At 43.0% G+C, this 12788-nt stretch overlaps 1 protein-coding gene across 6 annotated transcripts in view; it reads right to left on the minus strand.

Moving 5' to 3' along the window:
* The window catches only part of igsf9ba (immunoglobulin superfamily, member 9Ba), a 94741-nt gene extending 84228 nt beyond the window's left edge, over positions 1–10513 (minus strand). For 4 of the 6 annotated variants that reach the window (XM_061782486.1, XM_061782485.1, XM_061782488.1 and 1 more), the window contains exon 1: positions 621–935. In XM_061782486.1, coding sequence (XP_061638470.1) covers positions 621–684 — 64 coding nt within the window. In that variant the 5' untranslated portion in view covers positions 685–935. Of the gene's footprint in view, positions 1–620; positions 936–10055 lie in introns of those variants that run through there. The other 2 variants (XM_061782489.1, XM_061782490.1) reach the window with 2 other exon arrangements.
* Positions 10514–12788: the final 2275 nt, after the last annotated feature.

Consider the following 12788-nt stretch of genomic DNA (forward strand, 5'->3'; position numbering starts at 1 on the left):
GGGGGAAGTCACTGGGATCAGTTACCAGGCAACAGCTTGGCCCGTGTCTCCCTCGTCTGGACATGAATGGGAAAGCAAGGTTAAGTGAGTCCATCTGTCAATGCACATGGAGTACGACTGAGAGCCCACACCAAAAAAAATAAAAATCAAAAACGAGGGTGATTTGTGCATCATTTGATGATGCACAATTGCTGTAGTACACTTAGTATACTATTACGACATCCCGTGATAGTGCATATTGCAGGTGGATGTCAAAGCTACGAGTGCATTTATCTGACATGTGATGCATTATTTAGCAACTTAGGCTATCCTTGGAGGGGCTCAGACGGTCACACCCCTCTCTTAGGAGTGCTATGATCCCACATGCATCCTTTCTACACATACTCAATGAAGCATGATCAACTGTGGCCACATTGGTCAGGGTAAGCCATTGTGCGTGCGTGCGTGCGTGCGTGTGTGTGTGCGCGCGTGTTTGTAAGCCTTTTTGGGAGCAAATGTCGTGCAAGAAAAAAAAATGCCATGCATGTCTCAAGCTGCAGCAGCAGCGCACGCGCGCACACACACACGCACAGATGGTGTGCAAAAATGCAACGGGAGCCACATATTGCACTTCGACTCACCTTGAGCGGCCGTTCCTCTGGTGCTGAATACACTTGCTATCAGAGTGGCCACATACCAAATCATAGTACTATTGCCAGCCAGCTATCGCCACGCAAAGTGCCCCGTTCGTTCGACCACGATGGCTCATATTCGACCTTGCGCCTCCTTATCTATCTTTCCTCTCTCCTTTTTTTTTTTTTTAGCGACTTCTCGCATGAGGTGTCGTCTTTTCCCAGGCGCGCTCGCCCCCCTTCGTCCCTTCTTCGCCCCTCTCCCGTCCTTCCATCCGCATCCCCGATGAGACAGCACCTGCACCGCCGCCGCCGCCGCGCTCGTCTCGCCACACACGGAGACGTTTTTTTTCTCCTCCCCCCAACCCCACCGCCTCCTTCTCTCTCTCTCGCTCTCTCTCCCTTTACGAAAGCGCCTGAGCGGAGAGCCCCGGAGTGGGAAGAAGCGCAAAACCCACCCTCCCCTCTCGCTCTCGCAGCCTCCCTGCAAATCCCGCCCCTTTCCTCTCACTTGATTGGCTGCCGGTCAGGTCTGCCGCGCGGCGATTGGCTGGGCCGGCCGTGCACCTCATTCAAGGTGAGTTGGAGCGTGCCCGTAGTAGTGTAGTGGAGGAGCCGCAGAATCATGCGCACTGACAGAGAGACACGTCTTGGACGTATTTCCACCTAAAATAAATAAATAAATAAATGTAAAAAAAGAACAATTTTAAAAATCATCACGTGTCCTATCCACGCCTATTAGTGTTTATCATGTGATGTGCATGCGTTTGTCTGTGTGAGACGCATGGGTGTGGCGACAGAAATAAAGCATGAGGATGCAGCAGCTTCCCTTCACTACACATGGTGAGACCTGATAAACCAGCCACTATCCACTACTACACTACACGCAGACCTCCTCTCCTCTCCCCTCCCCTCCTCGTCAATGGATGCCTCTGTTTCTGCATGCATGTGCACACACAGGGCTATGATGATTGCACATCCAGAATACACCGCTTTGCACCAGGCAGGAACTGTATTCTGCATATTTGATACATGTCATCGCTCATGTTGGCAGTACATTGGACTAGTGATTAGCATGTCTGCTTTACCATTCTGAGATTAGGGGTTCAAATCTTGGCTCAGGTCTCCCTGTGTGCAAGTTTGCATGTTCTCCCTGTCCTTGTATGGGTCCACTGCACATTATTTTGGTAATTTTAGTCAGCTTTCTTTTATTTCTATACTTTGTTTTTTTAATGTTTTTGGATCTTTTGTTAATGGTTTGTAATATTGTATTTTGAATCATATAAATCACAGTTACCTTGCGTTTGAAATACACTATTTAAATCAAACTGCTTTGCCCTGCTTATCCCAGCTGATTTTGCTCAAGAGTTAGGATATACCCTGAACTGTTCATCAGGCATTTGCTGGGTAGATGTAGACAACCATTCACATCTATTGATGAGTAACCATATAACAGGCAGCTGACTGGGATGTCACTCGATGGCACACAACCCACGGTCAGGGTTTCATGAAAAGTGCAACATAAATGTAATGCGAGAGTTAAATAATAATATACATTATTCATGTTAGGTTAAGCCTGATCGTTCATGAACATGAAGTTTTAACGTCTTATTACAGAAACAGTTCAACATTTCATGGTGCAATGCATGCTAGGAGCCACACGGCTTCCGCTACAAAATACAGTAACTCTCTGTGTGACGTCAACCAAAATCCTATAATGCAGTGGAAACTAGTTAATTACTGTATACTCACTTTAAGGTATTACACTGTATGGTTTGTGGTAAATAACCGTAGAATTTACAGGAATGTCTAACAGTGTACAAATACAATTTACATATTAAAAACATGAAATACAATCCAACATATTAAAATGAACTTTGTAGCTATGCATACAGCCTCTATAAACCATCCGTCCATCCATCCATTTTCTACCGCTTATCCGAGGTCGGGTCGCGGGGGCAGTAGCTTTAGCAGGGACGCCCAGACTTCCCTCTCCCCAGCCATTTCATCCAGCTCTTCCGAGGGGATCCCGAGGTGTTCCCAGGTCAGCCGAGTGACGTAGTCTCTCCAGCGTCTCCTGGGTCGTTCCCGGGGTCTTCTCCCGGTGGGCCGTGCCTCCTGGAACACCTCACCAGGGAGGCGTCCGGGAGGCATCCGAATCAGATGCCCCAGCCACCTCATCTGGCTCCTCTCGATGTGGAGGAGCAGCGACTCTACTCTGAGATCCTCCCGGATGACCGAGCTTCTCACCCTATCTCTAAGGGAGAGACCGGACACCCTGCGGAGGAAACTCATTTTGGCCGCTTGTATCCGGGATCTTGTTCTTTTGGTCACGACCTAGAGCTCATGACCATAGGTGATGGTAGGAACGTAGATCGACCGGTAAATCGAGAGCTTCGCCTTTCGGCTTAGCTCCTTCTTCACCACAACGGATCGATACAAAGTCCGCATCACTGCAGACGCTGCACCGATCCGCCTGTCGATCTCCCATTCCATTCTTCCCTCACTCGTGAACAAGACCTCAAGATACTTGAACTCCTCCACTTGGGGCAGGATCTCATCCCTGACCCGGAGAGGGCATGCCACCCTTGTCCGACTGAGGACCATGGTCTCAGATTTGGAGGTGCTGATTCTCATCCCAGCCGCTTCACACTCGGCTGCGAACCGCTCCAGTGAGAGTTGGAGATCACGGCTTGATGAAGCGAACAGAACAGAATCGGTGACAAAGGGCAGCCTTGGCGGAGTCCCCTGTAGTTGGAACACACCCTCCGGTCCTCCTTCTTAAAAAGGGGGACCACCACCCCAGTCTGCCAATCCAGAGGCACTGTCCCCGATGTCCACGCGATGTTGCAGAGGCATGTGAACCAGGACAGCCCCACAACATCCAGAGCCTTTAGGAGCTCCGGGCGAATCTCATCCACCCCGGGCCCTTGCCACGGACGAGCTTTTTAACCACCTTGGTGACCTCAACCCCAGCGATAGTAGAGCCCGCCTCAGAGAACCCAGACTCTGCTTCCTCATGGGAAGGCGTGTCGGTGGAGTTAAGAAGGTCTACAAAGTATTCTCCCCACCGACTCACAATGTCCCGAGTCGAGGTCAGCAGCACCCCATCCCCACTATACACAGTGTTGGAGGTGCACTGCTTTCCCCTCCTGAGACGCCGGATGTGGACCAGAATTTCCTCGAAGCCGTCCGGAAGTCTTTCTCCATGGCCTCACCGAACTCCTCCCATACCCGAGTTTTTGCTTCAGCAACCACCAAAGCTGCATTCCGCTTGGCCAGCCGGTACCAATAAGCTGCCTCAGGAGTCCAACAGCCCAAAAAGGCCCAATAGTACTCCTCCTTCAGCTTGACAGCATCCCTCACCGTTGGTGTCCACCAACGGGTTCGGGGATTGCCACCACGACAAGCACCGACTACCCTACGGCTACAACTCCGGTCGGCCGCCTCGGCAATAGAGTCGTGGATCATGGTCCACTCGGACTCAATGTCCCCCGCCTCCCCCGAGACGTGGGTGAAGTTCTGCCGGAAGTGGCAGTTGAAACTCCTTCTGACAGGGGATTCTGCCAGACGTTCCCAGCAGATCACTTGATGTGATACTACAAGTTTGAGAACCACTGTTGTAGAAGTAATCATTTGAAAATGGGAACACTTGCAGAGATGCTTCGACGTGTCCATTTTGAAGGATCTCTGTGTGAAAGAGGCAATGGAATATTATGCTGGGTTTCTGCGAAAAAGACAAATGATGGATCTTTTGCTCAAGTCTGTCAATTTTGCAGGATCCCTGTGTGAAAGAGGTTTCCGATTTTCAGTAATTGTTTGTGGGCATCTGCCAAGGTGGAGCTCTTTGTCCCTGTTCTGTCTAGCAAGACACAATGGAATTACCTGCACACACGTCTTTCCTGTTCCACCCCTGCTTCCCGAAGTTGCCAAAATGCTGACACAACAACTCCAACAACATGCATGCAGCCACATATGATGCGTTTCCATGGCGAAACACGTGTGACGTAACAGGCATTTGCCTCACAAGGCAATTTTTATTTTCTGTGATGGAGTTGGATTTCCCCGCATGGCCAGGCCAAAGGAAAGAGAACATAATCTCTTATGCAACCAAACTATTGGTTTTAGATGAGGCTGTGATAGAACATGGAATCTTTCTGATTTTCAAAAGGAAACAGGGGGAGTCCGAAGGAATAAGTTTGGGATTATGTGTTGCATAACATAAAAATGATGATATGAAGTAGGGCTGAATGATAAGACACATTTTCCTGTTGCATGACCAGGTAAATATGTTTTCACTACTTTGTCAATAAAGACCATCCAGAATGTGAAGTGGGATGCTTTGTATTATGCATTAATGATTACAGCCAAGTTTGATTGCTTTTACGTCTTAATACTAACAGCAGTTAACTTCTTTTATTTTTACAGTCGTATGACAGTGGATGCTATGTAAAAAAAAATGTTTCAACAACAATGTTTTATTTTGTAGAAACTGAAGTGAAATACAACCCTACAAATACAATACAATGCTTGAACAGACACAAATAGTTCAGTGGCAGTGACGTATGTATGTGTACACTACAGCCCCCCATTCAACATGTCAACTTAGCCTGTAACATGTGGACCAGATTCTCTCCTCCATCCACTATGTCTTATTATGGTGCGTTCATGAGCGCCGTGCGTCCTTAGGTGAGCATAGTGCGGCGGTATGACCAGCAGTGGTCAGCAGTGCTCTACTTTCGTAAACAGGGAGCGGCCTCAGATTCTGCAATAATGTATACTCACAGGCCATAAGCTTAGGGTATACCTGCAATTAATGAGAGCTAAGGGGGGTTTAAAAAATCTCCACACCCCTTGTTCGAATGCCAGGCTATGGAGATTTAGAAGATAAATCTTTTTCAAACGTTTTCTACCCTTTATGTGACCTATACCCTGTACACCTCAATTGAATTAAACAAAATATCTATTTTCAAAGAGCTGTGAAATGAAAAATAACTGAGATAACATGGTTGCACAAGTGTGCATAACTGTGGCTCTGTTTAGATTTTACCAATAACATTCAAACTCATGTTTGATGGGTGTCAGCACACACGTGCCACCATTTAAAGTTCCTCTTGTTAACCCAAAATAAACTCAGATGTCCTGGTATGTTTTTCCTCACATTTTGTAGTCACATATTACAGCACAAGCTGGTCCTCATAGAGATTCCACTGCATTAGATGGCTCCCATTGTTAAAATGTATCAGTGAGGAGAAAGGTACAAAAGAATTTCTAAGGCATTTAATATAACAAGAAAAAAGTGACAACAGTCATCATTAAGTCGAGAAAATATGGCACAACAGGGACATTTCCAACAACTGAACATCCCTCCAAAATCAGTGAAAAGACGAGAAGAAAACTGGTCAGGGGGTCTGCCAAGAGACCCACAGCACCATTGAAGGAGCTGCAGGAAATTCTGGCAAATGCTGGCTGTTTACTACATGTGATAACAATCTCCTCTCTTCTTCATATTTTGGGGGTGGGGGTTAGAGTGGGAAGGCGGAGGTTTTATCTCACAAAGAAATACAGTAAAAAAAACAATTTTTTTAAAAACTACTTGAAAGCTCCCAAACACGTGGGGAAAATGTGTTATGGTTCGATAAAATCATTTGCGCATAATTCCAAAATGTATGTTTGGCACAAACACAACACTGCTCATCACCAAATCAACACCAAACAAGTGAAGCATGGTGGTGGCAACATCATGCTTAAGGGCTATTTTTCTTCAGCTGGAACTGGGGCCTTAGTCAAGGTGAAGGGATTCATAATTCCAAATACTAGTCAGTAGGGATGTAACGCTAACTATATCTCACGGTTTGGTTTAATCACGGTATTAATCTCACGGTACAATAATTATTGCGCTATCGTGGGAAAGCTCATGATGTTGCAAGAAGACTCAAGGTATTGCCGGAAGGTTCACGGTACAAGTGGGGCAAAGAGGTGAAAACAGGAGAACCGAAAAACCTCTCTTTTTCTTGCTCTTCTTCTTCTTGACTCTTGCAGAGTCCTTCTCAATAGGTTTTAGTAGTTTCTGTCCATTTTTCCTAAGGTTTTTGTGAAAAAGACAGCTTCAAATCATATATTACTGTGCACTTCTATCCCTGTCCATCCAATGTTTACATTCATATTGTAGCGTATACGGGTTAAATAAAAATGTAATTAATTTAGGAGAAAAGTGATCTGGAAGCGGCGCCTGCGTTACTTCCGGTTTAGCGTAATTTTAAATTACAGCAGTATAAATTAGGCTATTTTCTAGTAAAAGGGGCACCACGTCACTTTTTATGTGGATAAAATTTAGGGAAAGTGACAAGAAACCTTTTTATCAGTCTCGTAATCTGAAGGCTGCTAAACCTTCTGAAATTTTGATAAGAGTTGTAGACGACCATAGGTTTCTTTCCTCAAACCCAAACACACACAACAATACAGGTAGTGAATTTTATGGAAATTTTAATGATCTAACATGGGGAATCTACGGAGAAGCAATACAGAAAAACACAAAACAAACAAGTACGGACGAACATTGGCAAAGGAAACTAATTTGTGATGTGAGATTAGTAGAATGAGCGTGTAGTGACAATGCATATAGCTGGGGATTCCTGTTCTCGTTAAGTTAAAACCCAAATATGCATTCATCTGTACTTTTAGTAGTATATATATATACATTTTGTAATTCTATATTTGTGTTTGTTTTAATTTATTTTTGTTGGGTAAAATATATTTTAAATATATTGCTGGTTTATATTATTCAGAATTTATAAATTTTCTAATGATATATTGATATATTTCCCCCCTCCAAATTTCTTTGTGAAATACTATATTCATGGTTTATCATATTCATATTTCGTATATTCGTGAGTTAAATACTTTTGTGTAATTTCTGGGTTTATGCTTTTCAAATTCAATTTTAGGGACATTTATTTATTTATTAGTTTATTTTTTTTTCTTAAATTGAATGTTATGTATCCACACAACACAAACCCAGATTGATCAGTCATGTTATTTAATGAGCTCTGATTCGGGTTTTCATGACATAAATCAGGTCTCTACTGCATGTCTATACACCATATAGATGGAGTGGATGTGACGAGATGCAGTGCGTAACAAACACGTCTGAAACCTTTGGGGAACTGGCAGACTTGAGTGACACACGCTATGCATAGGCACAAGGGCATGACGAGGCCTCAAAGTCACTTTTGGACTTTGCCCAGTCATTCACATTTGAGTCACCACTTGTCATGTTCAGCACTCTCAGGGAATGACCTGCCTGCCTGCCTAGATGGATGGATGGTCGACCACTGTCAACCTATGGGGCATTACACTGGATTCTGTGAAAAGAGGCAAATACTGTAAATGTCAGGTTAAACTGCTCTAATGCAGCAATTTTGCAGGATCTCTGTGTGAAAGAGGCAAAAAAGTGTTACACTGGGTTCTATGGAAAAAGGTGGATAATCACCAGATTTAGTGCTCTGTTGAGACAATTTCAGCGATTCTGGTCAGAATCTCTCAGTATGGCACAGGGGACTACTGCTCTCACCCGCCAAGTTTACAGGATCGCTAGGTACTGTGAAATTCTCTGATCTGGTGAAAAACCATCAGAGGTTTACCAACAATGGCAAAGAGAACTGTGGTCTTCTTTATATCCTTTTTGGGTAATCTTTCACCTTTATATACTGTAAATATTTGAACCCACGATGTATCAGAATTGTATTTTTAAAGAATAATGTAACCCCCTGCCACCCTCACCACCACTCTGTATGTAAGTTACTTTTTGTAATTGTATTATTTATTATACAGTGAAAAATGTTACTTAAAATATTTTCTGTAGCTGTACACTGAAGAAGGGTTTGACAATGGCGATAATTTGATCTTGGAACAGATTTAATTTTATTAAAAAATGCTTTGAAACCCAAACAATTCAAAGATTAACTTTAAAATCATCATCATAAGGGCATATAGCTTAATTTTCTACAGTGTGTCATGAAACCAAAGAAATGCATGTCAAAGGTAGTCTTCTAAAAATGAGTTTCAAGTGCCAGAGCAAGTTCAAATGAGTCTTCTTTACTAAATGACTTTTCATAAAGACAGCGGTATGTACCGTCGCCATGGTTACACACAGAAGCCTCTACAGGTGTGTCACATGCCTCACTAGAATCACAGAATGTGGCTGATTAAAACAAAAGGGCAGTGACGTGTTTAAAGGAAGTCATCAAGTCTTTAAGCGTTTTTTTTTTTTTTGTGTGTGGCTTGTACAAATCTATTTTTAACACAGTGGTAATTGAGCCACAGATGCAGTGCCTGCAAAGTCACAGCTCTCACTGTTCCGTTTAACATCACGTTCAAATATATTTTGTGATGAAAGTCGTTCCGAGAAACAGCATATTTGGATACTTGCATTTTATTTTATTTTTTTTTCCCCAACTCGCCGTAATTTCCAGAAACTTAATCCCATTGGAGGCGAAGATAGCAACTTTCCAACTGGCAACACAAACTGATCTTTCCTGGCAGGGGGAGGTGATCAGTGAAGTCTATAAACCAAGTGGTTAATAACTGTGCAGCTACGAAGCCACAGAGATGTACTGTAGCTTTAAGACTATTGAAATGTGTATCTATGTAGTCTTTCTACCTTGTGTGTGCCTCAATAACACATAGACGAAGGTATGTGTTGGAAAGGAAATTATTCATTCACACTCATGACGCTGCTCCGCACCATCGCGAGAAGGCGCTCCAACTGTTAAGTGTGCTAAGTGTGAAAATGTTCACTTGTTTTAAGCTCATTTTTACTTGAAATAAGTAGACAAAAAGTTTGCCATGGGAGTAAGTTTGTTTTTTTTTCACTCCGCTGGAAATTTTTTATATTTTAAGTGATGCATCAAATTTTAATTAGTTTTCCATCCATCCATTTTCTGCACCGCTTATCCTCACTAGGGTGGCGGGCGTTCTGGAGCCTATCCCAGTTTTGACTAGAAATAAAATATTCTTGGTAAGATTTTGAGTTTTTGCAGGGCATGTCAACGTTTTCTTCATTATACTCAAACATCTTTTTTTAAAAAAACACAACGTATGGCCACGCCCTATCTTGGCATAAGATACTTTAGAGACATTTCATATGATAAGATACTTCACAGAGACATTTTATATCGTACCAGATACACTGGGCAAAAACTATTTGCTATTCAATTAGCTAGCAATCGCTACAAGTGCCTCATTAGCTTATTAGCTAATAGCTATGCAGTACGCACCATTACAAGCCTCTGCCAAGTCAGAGCCCACACATAACATCGAGCAATTCAAGAGGAGGCATTGAAGCATTGCCGTATGGTCAATTGTCATTTCATGCATTGTGTCAGGGTTGTAAAATCAAGCATTAGCGTTAACACAGCTGGAAATGTGTGTAGCGGTTCTGACCATAGATATGAAGACTATACGCCACCTCGCTGTATCAGCCCGGCTAACCGACATGCCTATGTGGGGGCCATGTTGGGAAGGTCGATGTTCCCTTCAAAGACAACGCATGGACATTGAAATAAAGTCATAACTTGCAAATTTCTCAACCGATTTTCGCTGTACCTCAGTAGGTAGAGCGGGTCGTCCAGTGTCCGAACGGTCGCCGGTTCAAATCCCAGCTCTGACTGCCCGCATGTCGAAGTGTCCCCGGGCAAGACACTGATCCCTAATTTGCTCCCAGTGGGCCTGGCAGCGCCTTGCATGGCAGCGGTCGCCCATTGGTGTATGAATGTGTGTGTGTGAATGGGTGAATGTGAGGCTTGTTCCCAACATCTGGTGAAATTGTCATGTCAAGTGCACCTTTGGAAATATATTTGGTGATAAAAATGGTGAAGTGTTAAATACTTAATTCAGCCGCTGTATATATACAATTAATGTAATATGATGTGGCGCCACGGTGGACAACTGGTTAGAGCGTCAGCCTCACAGTTCTGGGGACCCGGGTTCAATCCCCGGCCCCGCCTGTGTGGAGTTTGCATGTTCTCCCCGTGGCTGCATGGGTTTTCTCCGGGCACTCCGGTTTCCTCCCACATCCCAAAAACATGCATTAATTGGAGACTCTAAATTGCCCGTAGGTGTGACTGTAAGTGCAAATGGTTGTTTGTTTGTATTGGCTGGCAACCAGTTCAGGATGTACCCCGCCTCCTGCCCGATGACAGCTGGGATAGGCTCCAGCACGCCTGCGACCCAAGTGAGGAGAAGCGGCTCAGAAAATGGATGGATGGAAAACTAATTAAAATTTGACGCATCACTTAAAATATAAAAAATTTCCAGCGGAGTGAAAAACAAACAAACTTACTCCCATGGCAAACTTTTTGTCTACTTATTTCAAGTAAAAATGAGCTTAAAACAAGTGAATATTTTCACACTTAGCACACCTAAGAGTTGGAGCGCCTTCTCGCGATGGTGCGGAGCAGCGTCATGAGTGTGAATGAATAATTTCCTTTCCAACACATACCATCGTCTATGTGTTATTGAGGCACACACAAGGTAGAAAGACTACATAGATACACATTTCAATAGTCTTAAAGCTACAGTACATCTCTGTGACAAAAATGAGTTTGACACCCCTGGTTTACAGTAAGGCATGGCAAACCTAGGCATATGAAAAACCCTTCACTGTGAGGTACAATGGATGTCTGGTGTGAATAGCTCTCTTGAGGTCATGCCACAGCATCTCAATTGGGTTGAGGGCAGGACTTTATATATAAAATTGTATAAAGCTAAAAAAGTTCACGAAAGTATCTCGAAAAGTCTTGATGTTCATCAGTCCACAGTTAGACAAAATAAATGGAGAAAGAACAGTTGGCTAAAGCGTGGGTCAAGTGGTCATGCATGACCAATTGACCTACGCCTAATCCAACGTTTACACAAGTAGTTTTTCGTTTCCATTTTTCTATTTTATTTTGTTAGATTTTATACTATTGTATTCTGAAGTGTATACAACTAGTCAAGGAATAATGGATAGTCTACCACACCGAACCGTGGACCAAAAACTGACATACCGACCTTAATGTGGCTTACCTGTTCTGTCCCACCCTTAATAGGAACATAATGAAATCACTTGCTTGACTAGGACACTAATACCAGCTGCAGTAGGACACGTGGTGAATGTCCAAATGGCACATTATTGACACTCAACACAAGGTCACTCAGAAAGATGGAACCATTCATCCGAGAGGGGTGACACTTCTGAGAAGTATGCGTGAAAGTACAGTGTACAGTAGAATTTAAGACTTTGAAGTGCCGCCACCAGCACCATCATCATCGCCTTGCATCCATTCTAAAATCTATTTGGAAACATGTATTTATCTCAACATGTCAAGCACAGTGCCGCAAAGATTCAGTGCAGCCTTGCAGCTGTAATTGTAACTGAAGCACCATGGGAGGGATGAAATCTTTTTTATTGGAAGGGGGGGAAAAAACAGCTTTGCGGTTTCATCTCGCTTTATATTCTGCATAAATATCACCAGGGCTGATATTTAATATCTTATAATAATATTATTATCTTATATCATGAAAGATGAAAGCAAAACAAACATTTACATTGAATTGAATAAGAATACACGTAAAAATGGGTTCATTTTTCTATATTTTAAGTGTATTGTTTTAAATGACACGGAGAGAAGGCAGACGGCATATGGTGCAGCAACAGGAAAACCTGGGTTTATACTGCCATCTCCTGATCATTTGCAATTATAAATTGGAATTTTCACCTCACAATTCACGTCAAAATCAGATATATATATGTTATGCAGTCATCTAAATCATACATGTAGAGTTCAATTAAAAAGCCGACAAATCCAATTTAAGGGGTATATAATTTTGTCATCATTTTAAGGTGTAATCTTATTTACATTCTTTCTTGAATGATATCAATTTGTGTATCACTACCGCGCCATGATTCTAAAGGTAAATGGTATATTCTCCAAGCACATTATCAAAAATGATGAACATGCATTTCCTGTCCATCTTCCGCCCCTTTGCCCTTGTGCGTGGTTCACGTCCACATTTAGCCCTCTTTGCGATCTTACAGGCTTGTTTATTGAATTAAATTTATTTATTTATTACACTGCATATAGCACCATCATGCAAAAATACAATCTCTACTGAAAAATACAACCAATTTTAATA

This window comes from Phyllopteryx taeniolatus, chromosome 8, assembly GCF_024500385.1.
Source record: "Phyllopteryx taeniolatus isolate TA_2022b chromosome 8, UOR_Ptae_1.2, whole genome shotgun sequence".
NCBI classification, from domain to species: Eukaryota; Metazoa; Chordata; class Actinopteri; order Syngnathiformes; family Syngnathidae; genus Phyllopteryx; species Phyllopteryx taeniolatus.